Here is a 15,785-nt window from a genome sequence, read left to right on the forward strand (position 1 = left end):
TCTAGTCTTGGCCTTTAGAAGCTGCAGTCTCAGAAAGACCACTGTGACAACTTCTGTTCAGAGTACTCAAAAAGAACTGATTCTATAAATTGCTGACAGAAGCTGACACTTATGAGTTTGTGTCACTTAGGCTTCTGAGTAGTACATACAAAGTACACCTCCGAAGATTTTGTTCTTTGCCTGCTGAGCTACAGCTAGTCGATTGAATCCTGTGTCCTAAATATGGTGTACACTCAAACTGCAGGTGGATGAGCAAAGCAGCTCTGAAGTTTCAAGCAGTTAAAGGTACTGCAGGTTTCTAACGTAAAATTAAAACTCAGATAAACCCTAAAGACCTTGGTGGGTTGATTTGGCTTTATTTCCATCAGTCCACGAGTTCAATAAAACTTTTTGATTCAAACAAAATCCAGCAAGTCCAAAAGGCTGCTCTGGTCTGCCTTTGCTGCTAATTATCACCCATGGGTGCTACCAGCAGCTGGTGTCATGAATCCACTCTACAGCCCTGGACACCTATCCCCATTTCCTCACTCACATTGACAGCAAATGTAGGAGGTGCCAGGGAAGCAAAAGGGTTCCCTGCCTTCATGGCAAATGGGATTTTCATAGATTACAACATTTCTGCTAGAAAAAATGCAAAATGGTTGGGAAAGTGTTAATGACTGAGGAACATGCTCACATATTCACACAAAGAACGAACACCAAACATCTAATGCCATATCACCACTGAAGGATTCAATTACACCCTCCTACATGAAGGGGCATTCAGAGATAAAGCTTCCATTCTGTGATTAAATGCCTATGATACCTAAAACCATAATCACAAGATGTGATTCTGAATACAAGACAGAATATGTATTTTTCCTAATAGGTGATTATGTATTTAAGAAAATATGTTCCCCTGAAAAACCAGAAAGAAAGATTAACAACGAATCAGTGGAACAGTAGCAAGGTTAGGCTGTAATTTAAGTGTTCATGGAAAACTAAAACTAGTGAGCACAAATATGCTATGGACTGGCAGTGGTTTCACAGGTAAGAGTTTTCACTGTTCTAATTGAGAATTATGAAAATTTCACTCATGAGAAAATACATGTATGTCAGTAGCACACCTGTATTTGCCCAAAGTGTCTGCATGTTTTCTTGCAGTTTTTTCTTCATTAAACATGAAGACACATGATCTCATAACTAGGAACTCTCTTTCACAGATTATTACCTGACTCGTTTTTTTTTTAATTTCAAATTGGCAAGTAACAAATAAGCACAGAATGACATAATGAAATAAGTTTACAATTTTCATGCATGAAAAATTAACATCTAACCTTTCATGCCACACAGAATTTATTACAGCGGGTTTTCAAGTTTCTCACACAAAGTTTTGCCAGTACTTGAGATTTTATTCAAAATTTCAGGATGGTTGAAGACTTTGTTGAAATACATTATGACAATATATATATATATGTATCAGAGAAAATTATTTTTCATTTTCAAAGTTACTATTCCACATGGTCATAGGAAAAGCCTCCAGAGAACCAGAAGCAAAAAGCTTCAAAGGCAAGCCATAAGTAAAGACCTTCAAAGACACAATATTTTTATAAGTTCAAGATTTTGAGAAAGCTGTGTTTTGCACTATTCTTGAATCTTTGGGTTGCTAATTGTGAAACCTGGCTTGCTGTAATAAATCTTCTACTCATCTAAATGAGTACTATAATAGAGAAATTAAACTAAGCATGCTTCAGCAAAATCTATTTATTTGGCAATGATGTGACTCCTCTTTCCACCACTGGACACTAATGCACAGAACACACAATTTCAAAAATCCTACCTGCAGGATGGACACAGTCTGTGAGAAGTGGTGCTGTTCCATCGTTGATGTGGAATAGAGAGCAGCTAAGGGGTGATCAAATTTTTGAAGATAGCTGTTGCTGTAACCTCTGTGATCCAGGTCGTGACACAGGCACGCAACTAAAAGACCCTTTCGCTACAAAAAAAACGGACACAAGCATGAAAGGCAAGATGTATTTCTTGCCCCTAGATGTCACTCTCTACCCAAAATACTGTAGAAGTTGCAGTATGCTAACACTGCCTTCCAACAGCTCATGTAGAAGTATCCTTAAAAATGAGAGAAACATGACAGTAAGGACATGCTGAATTAAAATTCTTGGTCCAACTGTAATTAGATTATGCATTTAAAAATCGTTGTTGGACAGTTACATACTATTGGATGGACTGTGCTTCAGAAGAAATCTGCATTTTAAACCATCTCGTTATCCACTGAATCCTTACCATGTTTATTAAAACAATAAAAAGAACAGGTATTGAGGGAGAAAAAACATACAAAATGTATGATCTGGTGGTCAAAACAGGTGCACTCAAGTTCAATGCCAGATCTGCTCTGCCAACACTCCTAGAGATGTTAACCAAATCTCCTACTAGGGTTTTTTCCTAGGAAGTCACTAATATGAGTCATGGACAATGCTGGACAATGAAATTGTAAACAAATAAAGACAATCAGTGGGTTTTTTATATAATTAATCCTTAATATCCTGATAAAATGGAGTTCCTGAAATCTCTTTTTCAAAACATTTTCACACAGCTTATGTGTTTGGAAAAAAAATTCATTAATATTTATGACTGTCACTGTTGTCATGAAGTATCATAAAAATTTCTTCAGAGACCCAACATCTTTGTCTTATAATTGGTTCTGGTGAGTGTTCAGTAAACAAGGATAAGGCTATAAAATGAAGCAGAAAAAGAATATTAATTAGCCATCTATTAAGCGTACAACATTCAACCTGGATACTACATGAAGAGACTCATGAGTCTGTGGAAAAATAGCAATGATGCAATTAGAAATTCTATCACAGAATTAGAAATTCTATCACAGAAATACACCATGTGCAGAAATAAGGCTGTAGCAATGCTAACTGTAATTCCGATTTTGAGACATTCACTGCTGTTTTGAATGAGGTGTTTTCAATATTGCATCTTGTGAAGTGTACTTTTAAAAAGCATATAAAAACCCCCAGGTGATGCAGCAGCACGTGTCCACGCAGACCCTCAACAGAGGAGGAACACTTAGGAACATAACACACATCTCTGTCACTTGAAGTCATGCAGTAACAGCTTGTCCCAATCTCCAAGTCTCAGGAAGTCATTCTTGTCTCAGTCCTTCATGATTATCCAATGCCCAATAACAGTGCTCTTGTCCTCGTACCTATTTTGGTACCTGCTTGGATCCCAAATCCTTAACCACCACATTTTTCTCTATTTTTCTCCCGATCAGTGTCTCCTTTACAGTGTTTTATCTTCCCATCTCTAAACCTACTGAGGTTCATGTCAGCATCCCTCACCTGAGGTCAGCCCACCCCTAGATCCCCAAACTTTCTTTCAGCAGTTTCCTGTATTCTTGTTGGATTCATCTCCAGTATCAAGAAAGGAGACTGCTGAAAAGAGCTGGAACATAGACTGGGGATAAGACAAACAGATGAAGGCTGGCTGGAGTTTGCAGGGAAAAAAGACTTTTTCCATCTCTCTTAACAGCTGTCTCTTTTGCTCTCCCTTTCTTTCTTACTCTCCACCTCCAAAGAGATGGGGCTTACTACTTGGTTAGTATTGAATGTTATCAGACCTTTAAAAATTCTCTGAGGCTGTGCTCCACAGATTTTTTTTTTTGGTAAAGTAATACTGATTTCATTTTCAGACTTCTATAGCTTGGCTAAGTTTCAGCATATGCCTGGCATATGCCACTTTTGCATTTCAGTGTCAATTTTCAAGTCTCTGCTTTACAGCAGGATAAACTAGACCTTTTCAAATGAAAGTTCACCAAGTTTCATTTTACTCTTATACACTGCACAAAACTTTGATTTCTACTAGCATGTTTCTTTAAAAGAGCCAAACAATTGTGCCTGGAATTTCCCCAAATGAATCACCTTGAGGAAGTTAACAGAGCCTGGAAAATTACAGCCCAAATGGATAATATTTGGCAGAGTAATACACAATTGAAAAAAAGTTCTCCAAGTCAGAAGTTTCATGCAACATTAATTAGAGACAGTACTCCCTGTTATACTGTAATTCAGAAGAAAAACAAGTGACAGTTGTCCATACTGTGTATTAACATTCTAAGCCTTCCGTTTTACTAGTTATCTTTTCCACTTAGTGATCAGTTTAGAGTTTAGCTCTTCTCCTTTACTCACGTAACTCACAGCCACATAACTCTGCAGCCTTTGTCCTCCGATTCAGGAAATCTCCCAGACCTCACAGGATTCATGATCCAGGGTGTTTCCCTCCCTCAGAGAGGGACAGATCTGACAGTTAATGTGGCTGTAAGTGGGCAGGGAGAACCCCAAAACTTAGACACGGATTTATAGCAAATCAACCACTGCTTTTTAAGGGGCAGTCCTGAAAAACATGACTAGTTTAGGAATCTGAGTAATCATGTTCCCTCAAACTCTTTATTCACATACGTTCCTCCATGAAGACCTTTACATACACTCAGTCCGAGTTGACAAAAAAACTCTAGCACAGAAAAGGTACTTGAACAACAACTGATAGCTCTGATGAGGTGTGGTGACTGATACCATTATATCATTTACCTCCAGATCAGTGAAAAGCCCCTGGTTGTTCTGCAGTATGGCATACATGCAATGGGCAACAGTAACTGCATGCTTCCAGTTGTGGTAGGGCACGCGGCGATAGTTCTTCTTTACAGACATAGTAAATCGGCACAGCTTCTCAAGTTCAAAGCTAGGAAGAAAATAATTTGGTCAGAGACAAGACATAGGAACAGGAAAAACAACCAGGAGAGGAGAAAAGATGGTCTTTGATTTACCCTCCTTGCTAGGATTGACTCGCACTGTCGATGACTAATTGAATGACATGAAGAGTCACTCAAGTTTGGCAAGGACAGAGGAACGTGGATGCCTGACAATGCTCTTGGTTTAATCTGTTAAATTTGAGAACATAAGTCATGCTACCCAGCTCAGTCAATACAATTGCACGACCTTCCCTGCTCCCAGAAGCTTGAAGTGGTTTCTTCCAATTGCTTATTCAACTTGAAATACAGTACAACTCCACATCTAATGGACAATTTGAAAACATGATTTGCAATCAAAACAGAAAATTCAGGGATTTTTAAATAAAGGACCCAGAAGAAATAAACATAATTAAATAGAGGTGCTCCATATTGACATTGTGAGAAGCAGAAAATTTTATTTTTCCAATATTTGTAGAGTTTTTCTGCCAGTGTAGACTCACAGAACAGAAACTGACATCTCACAGTTTCTTCACTTCTCACCAAACAATATTTTGTTAAGTCCTAAATAAATGAATTTTTCCCTAATAAAAAGGCAATTTCCTTCATTCCATTTTTTCTCCTGCTGCGATTTGACTTTAAGTTCCATGGTTTGATAATTTCTTGGGTATATCAGGAAAGAGGTACTAATGTTCTAGTTTTGCAGTACCTGTGGGGTGAGGGAAAAAAACCTCAATGTCTCTGACCTATGTGTAAAAATGTAAGCACATCCACTACATGGAAACAGGTAGAAATATGTATTTCTACAGTTGTGTGTTCAGCAACGTAATTATTATTCTCAGCCTTAATCTGACATTAGGAAAAACAGAGGCATATTATCTTTCAAAAAACTTTAGGCTTTCTTTTTTAATTTTAGAAAGTCAGACAGCAATAGAACTATTGTTTAAATAGTACATTATAATTCAGAATATCACAATAGTCACTTTCAATCTCAATTCAATGGTTATTACGTGATAGTACAATTATAGCCAAAGGAAAAAAACATTATCTGTGATGCCTCAACATAGAATACTACTAATTCATCCACTGCTGTATTTTGAACTTGATTGGACAGTAAAATATTATTTCTTCAGAAGAGAAAACATAGTGAGTATGACAGGCTTTTCTCTGAAATCTTCCCTGGACAGGACAATTATACATCACACAGGTAAATACTTTAGGGCACAACCTTATTTCTCAATATATTAAAATCAAATTTAAGTCCTAAAATTTTCTGTTTTGTTTCAAAGGTTTGAGAAGTTTTGTTCTTTCAGAAATTAAATACAAGTCCTGTTCCAACAGTCTCCTTTTCAAATATTTTTCCTCACTTTTGTTTCCCTAATTTTAGATGTGAAAGCTGAAGCTCATTTGAAAAGCATCAAGTAGATATCAATTCTTTCTCATCAAACTACATGTTGAAAGGAAGAGACTGGGAGTCAGAAAGAGAGGAGAACAGAACCAGACTGAAAATACAAACCCCAACCCTGCATCCACAGCCATTCAGTCTGGAATGGAAACAAGCTAACTACACTGAACAGTAGAGAACTGTGTTCAGAAGAGTCACCCACTTTGCAGCATTGAGGAAGACTGAGAAAGATCCTCTGTTTTGACTACACGTTTTGAGGGCATCCATTCAGTCAACAAAATAAAATGAAATGCGAGCAAACATTTCCTGAATGTTGCTCCCTTTTGTAGGAATGTACTTCCCCTTTCCATTGACCATCTGTAGGCTTTCCATAATTCGGAGCAGCTCCTTTCTTTTAGCAATGGGCAGTAATTACCCAACTACTGATCTCAGTAATGATAAAGAACACTGAGACAAATGACACCAAATGAAGCATTTAATTTAAAAAAAATTCACTTCCGTAATTAATGCACAACTAAGTAAATAACTGATTCATTTAGCGAGATAAGATTTGATCTTGGTTTACTTTCTCCATATACATTATTAATTTTGGCAACTATATATCCAAAAAATCAGTTTTCATGCACTTTCTCTCCTTTTTGGGAAGAGTACTTTTTTGTTGCCTTTACCATCTCCTGTCTGAAAAGCAAAATCATCTCAGAGCCAAACAATTTTTCTGTATATTAGAAGGACAACTTTTAGGATGATATCATGAGTTCTTTAACCTCACGGTTCCCAGATGTTGTTAACTATGGACCAAGAAGGTGGGACAAATCCCCAGACTGTTTATTACAGCCCTATAAAGACCCAACAAAGTAAATAAACATCAAAGAAAATAGACCTTGAATTAAGAAGTCATTATCTCAAAAATTATAATTAAATAAACACAGACTTAACAATTAAACAAAGAAATAATATACTTCATACCAGGCTGTCCCACAGGACTGGTGCACCATGTAGACAAAAATAGCAGGCCAAACATCTTCATATGGACTGATATCAAAATGGTATCTAAGAAGAAAGCTTCAGTTTAGAAAAGACATACCTTTTCATTGCAAAACAAGTGAAAAACAAGTGAAAATGACTAGGACATGTATACCCAGCAAGATTCACTGTTTTCTGAATACAAACAGAAAGCTGAATTTACAGGTTATATTTTTCAGTAATATGTATGAAACCATGCTCATAGTTTACAATCATTTAGTAATTTTTGTTGGAAAGGACTCTTGTGATGGAGTCCAAAAGGCAGCCTTTGGCTCTGTTTACATAATATAAACATATATCTTTACCTAAGGATCCACAGATTAAGTAATAGACCAAAAAAATATCTCAGGAACAATGAGAGGCTTACAGGCATTCCTAAAACATTCAGGACCTTCTTCCCGGAAATAAAGATGGTGTCTCTAATAATATATTTACTGGCCTTTTTTCCAATAATTTCTATCATAAATTGCAGGAGACATGCTCTAATTTTGATATAGGAAAAAAACAGTTTTTAGTGGCTAATAGAAATCCAGCTAAAACTCCAAAAATTTAACATTTAATACTACATCTTTAATGTTTCATTACCTGAAGACTTCTCCCATCCCCTGATAACAATACTGAGGCCTAATTTTAGGGACCCAGGACAGAACTGTTTTTCCTTCAATTATTAATTAACCCTTTCCTTGCACTTTCTGCACTGCAAGTCCTATTTTTTTCCTCCATGGAACCTTAACTGAACACACTGAACAGCAGAGCAGCTTATGAGAGGAATGAAGGTAGTTGAATTGCTTGGAAAATGATAAAATGTATTCTGCTTGAACTAAAGGATGCTAATATAATTTAGAATGAAACCTGTCATCTTTGCAAGTAAAATTCATTTTTGCTGAGGAGGTGGGTTATATAATATCACCTAACAAAGCACAAGAAATTGTATTACAAAGAATAAGCTTCTATTAGGGTGTAATCCTGCAAGCTGTTAATGCTCTGGCATTCAAGCAAATCACTTCAGCATGTAATGAACTTTAACTATAAGCAGTCCCTGTTAAACCCACAGGCTTTCATGTCACTCCCAGCTACAATGCTCAGTGCTGAACAGAAGTGAACGAGCTCTGGAGATGAGGTTTAAAAAGACAATTTAGGTTTCATGATTCAATAGCTGATTTTAGGCACCTGGTTACTAGAGTAGAATTTACTGTCCTGGACCAAAACCAGTGACTTAAAAATGTGATGGCTCCCATTGTTACTGTTGAGCAGGGACTGGCCAATAAAATGCAGCTAGAGGTTCATCTTCAGCATACAGCAGCTGAAAATAACTCAATTATGTCAAAGAAAGCCTAAAAGGCTGGATGGGAAGTCCACCTCCAAAGATGGACTGCAACTCTACCCTCTAGCCCCTGGGGCATTTAAACCTGAATTATCATTTCCCCCTTCATCAATAAGCACAAGCAGATGTACAACACACACACACTCGAAACTCAGCAAAAAAAAACAAAACAAAACCACCCCCTACACATACATACACACCCAAAATCAAACCAAAAAACACACACAACCCATAAAACCCCATGACTGAGCTGGGAGAAATATGTTTAATTCTAGAACATATCTAAGGGGATGAGAGCATGCACTTGGTGTTAAATACTGATGTTCCAAACTCAGCTTTCTCTTTGGCTCTGAGCTGATGGGGACTTGGGACTATAGGAATGAAAGCTCATCTCTACAAATCCTAGGTAAAAACTAATGCTTAAAGCAGCTACTGCATCTACCCATGCCTGTGGAAAAATTCTGAGTACATACAATTTTGTATCTTTGCTGGATAAATTTTGTTCATGGGTCATTAAGTACAACTAAGAGAGCCAGAGATAAAAGCACCATGATATTGCAGTAGTTCAATAATGAAAGTGCTTCCTAAAAAAACCCCACTACGAATAAGAAAAAAAATTAACGGGCTATATACAACTGCTGCTACATTAGAAAAATACTTACAGCTCAATTTCTTTATAAATATGTGGAGGCAGTGTACAGTGCATGAGGTTTTGCCACTCTTCTGCTGTACAAACACTATGGTAGGATAGCTTCTCCATCGTTACACGGTAAATGCACTCTGAATGACGAATTCTGTGGTACATCTGAAAAAGTAAAGTCATTCATGAATGTGGAATTCTAATAAAGAAATAAAATAACTTTCTGTATTCAAACAATGATTATTACAATACACATCTGCAGAAATGTTAGTGCTTTTGGCTGCACAACTTCACACATTAGAAAAGCAACATATTACACTGAATTCAGTACTTCTGGGAAACCTCCTTACCTACTCACTCAGTAAATATCTAAGGCTTAGCTGTCTTCTAATTGCATGTGAGCTCTCCCAAGAAAAATAACCCAAACTCAGGAGTCAAAAACAGAGCTAAGTCCCTTGCAAAATTCTGACAGAAAACCTATAACAGGACACAATTCATATTTTCTGCCACTGCATGAATTCTATTCATTGGTACAAATTACTGCTATCTATGCACAGTAAAAATTATGTGGGATATTTATCATAACTACATTACTATTCAGTATGAAAAATAATTACAGTTAATTACTGAGAGGTTCAGACATGGCATGGTTTTCAAACAAGTGAGGACACAACAACATACTAGTTAAAAAATCCTCTGGAGCAGTACATCCTGAATGGCAACATTCACCATCTAAAAGTAGTGAACTCACACACAACTAAAGGGTGCATAGTCCCAAGTGTAATTTATATTCAGGCCATTCTACCTGCCCTGATCCAAGTGAAACAACTTGAGGCACCTGGTAATAAAACTTGCTGTTCCGGTGTACCACTGGGATGCTATTGGTAAAATTAATTAATGTAAATCACCAGGCTTAACTGGCATTGTATTTTATCTTCTATCCCATGAATATAACTCAGTTCTTCTGCATTGCATTTTTACTGAATTTATTATTTTACTTAATTTTTATAGTTATATAGTAATGATCATTATATTGCTTATGTTTCCTACAGGCATAGTAAATTCTGAGATAATAAAGGGTTTGAGGAAAAAAACAGCTACCTACTCTTATCTAGAAGCATGGATAATGATAAGTATACACCATAGCATATAAGTGTAAAAATTGATCTTTAAGTATTAAGATTATGGAATTGAGAGAATATACAGCATATTTCCATTGCCCAATTAAATTTATAAAATGTAATCCGAATTCATAAAAGAAATAAGAATCACATTTTTTCGTGGAAAAGGGAAGACAGATATCATACACATTTCAGAGCTTGCTCTCTCATTTTAGCTACACAAAATTGATAAATCCAGAGTATGGTTGTTTCAAATGAAATCCGTAACATCCTCTTAAAATAGAATTATTCACCAAGGAATACAGCATTAATTCAATGAAATAGACTTACAAATCATTTTAATAAGCTGTAACATCAAAATACTTAAGTATTCTCATTATAACTCACAAAACCATAAATAAAACTTACATTAGCACAGTGTAAGGCTAAAGCACAAAAGACTGCAAACATTTTAAAGTTGTTCTCATCAGTTTTCGAGAAGGCACTTCCACTTATTTTGTTCACCATCTGCACAACACCTATTACACTTCCTCGGCTCACAATAGGCATGCACAGGATATTTCTGGTTGTGTAGCCTGTGTAGAGGTCTACTTCTCTGAAGAACCACAAAGGAAAAAGAAAAAAGAGAAAAGAGTTAATATCAATGGGTATCTATTCCTTGATTCTCATAAATGTTAATGTACAATATACTTGTTTTAAAGTAGACCTAATTAGTAACTGCAAGAATTTCACCTTCAAAACCTTCAAATATTTTTATCTACTGTGTCATACTTAGAAAGAACTTTTTAATCCTTTTTCTTCATTTGCAAGACAAAGAATTAATATTGCCTCAACCACAGAGTTAAAGAACATTTGGGTATTCTTAGTTCACTATTTGTTAGTGAACTGTTTTTCTCTCATGAAACTAATGAGATTCCAGGGAGACTAATAATGAAAATTGGCAACAATCTAACTAAATGTTTCTCCATAATATTAATATTTGAAAAAAAAAAAAACTTTTATTTGTATCTTAAAATTATCTCTGATGGCTAAAGCATTTAATAAGCATCTATAATTACCTCTGCATCAGAGGACTACAGCTCCATAAATGAATCTCAATACGAAATTTAGGTAGTAATTTTATGTAAAAGATGTCATGAGCTATCTTCCCTCCAATGAAGAGCATCCTACCTGTTAAAGCGTGGGTCTGCATAGGCATCAGGGATGTTAAGGACTTCTCCTGTTCGTGCCACTTGACCAGCTATTCCTTTTTCTATAGAAAATCTGGAGAAAATAAAAATGTGTATTAGCCAAATTATGGAAAACACATTTTTCTAGTGGAGTCTGTCTTGGGCACAGTAATGGGTGGTCCCAACCAGCGCCATTTTCTTGCTTTGAGGAGAAAAATCTTACAACAACTAGTAGCACATAATAAAACAAAAAGCACATCCTAACAGATACTTTCTGAAAACATTTTATATAGCTATATAGTTTAATTCAAAACATGACATAACATTACCATTTTAGTGACGAAAGTTCAAAATCTTGAATAACCCAGGGGGTTATCCCTAACAAACATAACATTTGTACAGAACTCAAGACACTTGTATTTACATTTAAAAGGTATTGATTTTATTATGACTTTTACATATCCATTGCTTCTTTAGACACAACAAAGAGAACATGGAACTTGTTTCTTTGGCTGGTGTATATGTGTGGATTTGGTAACAAAATTTTGGAAAAAGACCAGTGGAAATTTCAAAGCTGAACATTATATGGATTTTTCCATGGGAATAGGAACGACTAGCCTGTTTCATGACAATCAAACAATACCATGGCACTGTGTCCCTTAATCACCACAAGGAAGTTAAACACAACAAATACATTCCTAAGTTGTATCAAAAAAATCTGTACGTTTGTCTTGTGAGTAAATAGTTCTCAATATTTCGACATTAATCAGTTATGACATAAAAGCAAAAGATAATTTATAGAGAAAAACACGCAAAAAGAAACATATGTGGAATGCTTTGAAGTCTAAATGTACCCTGATAGTACCCTGGTGCCTGTATTGAAGTTAGTGATTGAGCTGTCAGGATTTCACCCTGCACACCTGACTTTAAGTTAGATTTTTCTGTTGCATCTTATGATAGGTACATCACACCAGCTTAAGACTCCTTCCTGATGACTCACTCAGTGTCACTTTCTTACAGGTATTTAAGTTGCGCTTCACTTTCAGTATACAGTACCTGTGAAATGGCTCACACCCTTGCACTTAGAATCAAAATTTCAATAACATACAGAGAAGACAAAGATATAAGCAAGAAAAGCAATTATCACGAAGGAGTATTAAAGTGCATGTTAAAGCAGGCCATCTTCTTTAATTTACACCACCTCCCTGCTTGTCAGTACGCAAATTGCACCAATTTTTATTCCTTCCATTCTCACTCACACAATGGTAAGTGGGAGTAAGTTTGTCTAAAGGAGTCTAAGTGAAGACATGAATCACATCTCATATTGGCCCAGAACTTTAGAAGTATAAGGAGGAAATGAAAAAAGTTTTGATAAAAATCAACGCTGAATATTTTAGGAAAATTTTAGCACAGGATACATAGTCATAAAATTCTTTACTTTTAAGAAGCTGAAAATCTGAAACCTGTATGCCTTTGGGAATCTTAGTCTGGATCTATGAGGGATTCATAATTTTTGAAAAGTGAAAACCACTGTATTTACTTTGTTGTTTAGCCTGTTTCATTAAAAAAGTGAGTAAGTGTAAAAATTAGGTATCTGTGACATGAAGCAGAAATACACAGAACTTTTAGTCAGAGAATCCTTTCTAGTCATTACCAGACAAGATACATTTTCAAATTCACCACTTCAAGCATTGTTCAGTATCACAATTAATTGAAAGTTTGAAAATCTAAATTCACATGAGAAAAGTAAAATTAAATTACTGAGCTTGAAATCATCAAAGTGAATGACCAATCCATACTCAATTCTACATTTGCCTCATCCATCCATAAGAAGTACAAATTGTGATTTCCTTGCTTTGGATGTGCTGGAATCGCACAAATTTTAATTCCTCTTGGGAACCCTCTTGGGAAAAAAAGTCCCAAACTGGCAGACTATGGATTAGGTGCACTATTACCTGCACCTTTACCTACCTCAGAACACCTCTGTTTTTTTCCCAACATGATTTCCAAAAGGACCGCCTCCGGAAGACGGCATTTCCAGGAGTGACGTTATAGCTTCAGAGACGCTGTTTCGATGGCACTGCAATGTCATTCCCAGAAGTACTACCTTCTGGAGGCGGGTCCTGGTGGGAATGATATCACAGTATGACAAGTATTGTCAGGGTACCTGCAGATAGGCACAGAAACTGGGTAATAAAATGCCTGCACGTCCATAGTTATAATGAAACTGCACTCCTCTGCTAGCTATTCTTACCTTATTTCTTTGGTCTTCTTGAAGACAGGTTTTCCATCATTTTCTTCTCCAATATCAAAAAGGTCTGAATACAGCTCCTTATTTTTGTGGTCAACCTGGAAGAGTGCACACCTATCTGCATTCACCAGGTTTTTTGCATATATCTACAGACAAAAAACAAAACTAGAGTTAAGGGTCATGAGTTGGATTATCTCCAGTCATTTACCTGATAAAAACATACAACCCTGTACGATAAAAGTTTTGAGAAGCTGTCCAGTATGGAAATCTTTTTGAAGGAGCAATCTTATTATAATACAATTCAGAAGTAAAATCTTGAATTCAATATTTTCTCTGTAAATTTGAGTGTGCTCTTCAAGAAATGCAGGAATATCGTCAGAGACTTGAAAGTTGCCCCCCAAAAAAATAGGCTTGCCTGTTTAATTGTTTTTCAAGGCTTTCCAAAATAGTTCCTTTCTTCCCTCTATGTTTAGATACTATTCACCTTAACCTGATTTTAAATAGATAAGTTAGAACAAGACCTAATGGCAATTTTGCCTTTTTGCCTTCATCGTCAATGCAAACATATTGGTATTTAATATCCAGCAAAGACAGACATAACAGAGAATTTAGTGTTTGCTTCTAAAAAAACTAAGTGTGCCTGTAAAAAACAATGACCAAATGATCCTTGTGGGTCCCTCCCAAGTCAGAAATATTTTGTGGCACTGTGATTCTGTCATTAGAGGTATCATTGTGGATTACCCTATGCAGAGCGATAGGAAATGGCTGTACCCTCCCCATGTCAGGGACAGTACTTGCGCAAGAGCTGAGACTTAGAAATTGTGCATAAACTAACCAAAGCCCAAAGGTACCAGCCACAGCCAAGGAAGTACCACAGCACAGCAACAGACTTGCATGGTCTCTATCTTACTTTGAACCAACTAGTTTTATCTCAGCAAAAATAACTCCCAGAAGCACTGGCTGTCAGAACAGAATCTTGTCTTGGGAACACAGCAGCTCTTCACTGCTGTGAAGTATTTCTCAGACATACAATAGTCTTTCTGAGAAAAAGAGGGAAAAGTGAGACAAAAATCAAAAAAGGATCACTGTGTTAAGATGCCAATACACAGGCACAAGAAACTTCTCTATCCAAATCAGGTCTTCTGTGTTTCTTATTTGCTCAGAAAGTACAGTAACTTCATGGTAGAGTAGGATGTGAGGTGGATCTCTATCCACTTTTTATATAATACCTACCTAGTCATTCAGCTACAAAAAGAGGCTAACAAAATCTTGGTTTGCGATGCATGCAGTTGGTATGTTTTAAGGATTCATAAGACTTCCATATGAATCACCTTCCCCACCCCTTCTCTCTTGTATTCCAAAAATAGAAGCAAAACAATAAAGTATTTCATTTCACACTAATGCAGATGGACAAATGTTCAGCAGAAAAAAACCCATATGAGATGAAAAATCGTTAACTGAGAGACTCTAGTTCTATGCTATAGGAGGGAAACTGCACAGATACCATCTAGCCATAACTTGGAGGGCCCTCCCATACCAACTGAATCTGTGTTTAGGAAGATTCTGTTGTTTTCTACTCCATTTACTCCATCACAACAGAAAAGTCAGGGAGACTGCAATCTAAGAGGTAAGATTTGTGCATTTTTTCCCCCTTAGAGCATTAAGAAATTTAAAGACCTTAACCACTTGGATTGCTTATTGTTTTGCTCAAAAGAGAGTGAATAGAAACTGCCAAAAGGACAAGGGGTCCAGTAAAGGCTTCTATTCAGATACTGTTTCAGATTTCTTTGTAAAATCTACAGCACAGCGTTGATTTTATACAATTAATCTTTTGTGGTTTAATGCATGTGACTCAAGAATTTACCTTGGTCATGACTCATGCTTTTCAAAAATGATTCCTTAAACAGTACTAATTGAGAAATAGTTAATGGGATGAGAGAGTTTTACTTCTATAAAACCCTTGCTGAAATCCTGACCAGTGGTTGAAAGAGCATATGAGTACAAAGAGTATGTTCTGCACTGTCAGTAGGGAGGCCAGGGACCACCTTTCGCATAAGCTGCTTGTAACTACTCAAGCAGAAGGGCAAGAAAATTGGTATGGCAAC

The 15,785-nt window shown here is 36.4% G+C and overlaps 1 protein-coding gene across 1 annotated transcript in view; it reads right to left on the reverse strand.

Moving 5' to 3' along the window:
• The window catches only part of PDE10A (phosphodiesterase 10A), a 166,665-nt gene that overhangs the window by 15,779 nt on the left and 135,101 nt on the right, over nucleotides 1-15,785 (reverse strand). The window contains exons 11-17 of the mRNA XM_066546695.1: nucleotides 13,684-13,826; nucleotides 11,431-11,523; nucleotides 10,669-10,855; nucleotides 9,162-9,304; nucleotides 7,119-7,202; nucleotides 4,590-4,740; nucleotides 1,820-1,975 (exon numbers count right to left, since the gene is read on the reverse strand). Coding sequence (XP_066402792.1) covers nucleotides 1,820-1,975; nucleotides 4,590-4,740; nucleotides 7,119-7,202; nucleotides 9,162-9,304; nucleotides 10,669-10,855; nucleotides 11,431-11,523; nucleotides 13,684-13,826 — 957 coding nt within the window. The remainder of the gene's footprint in view (nucleotides 1-1,819; nucleotides 1,976-4,589; nucleotides 4,741-7,118; nucleotides 7,203-9,161; nucleotides 9,305-10,668; nucleotides 10,856-11,430; nucleotides 11,524-13,683; nucleotides 13,827-15,785) is intronic.

The sequence above is a fragment of the Molothrus aeneus genome, chromosome 3 (assembly GCF_037042795.1).
Source record: "Molothrus aeneus isolate 106 chromosome 3, BPBGC_Maene_1.0, whole genome shotgun sequence".
Classification (NCBI taxonomy): Eukaryota; Metazoa; Chordata; class Aves; order Passeriformes; family Icteridae; genus Molothrus; species Molothrus aeneus.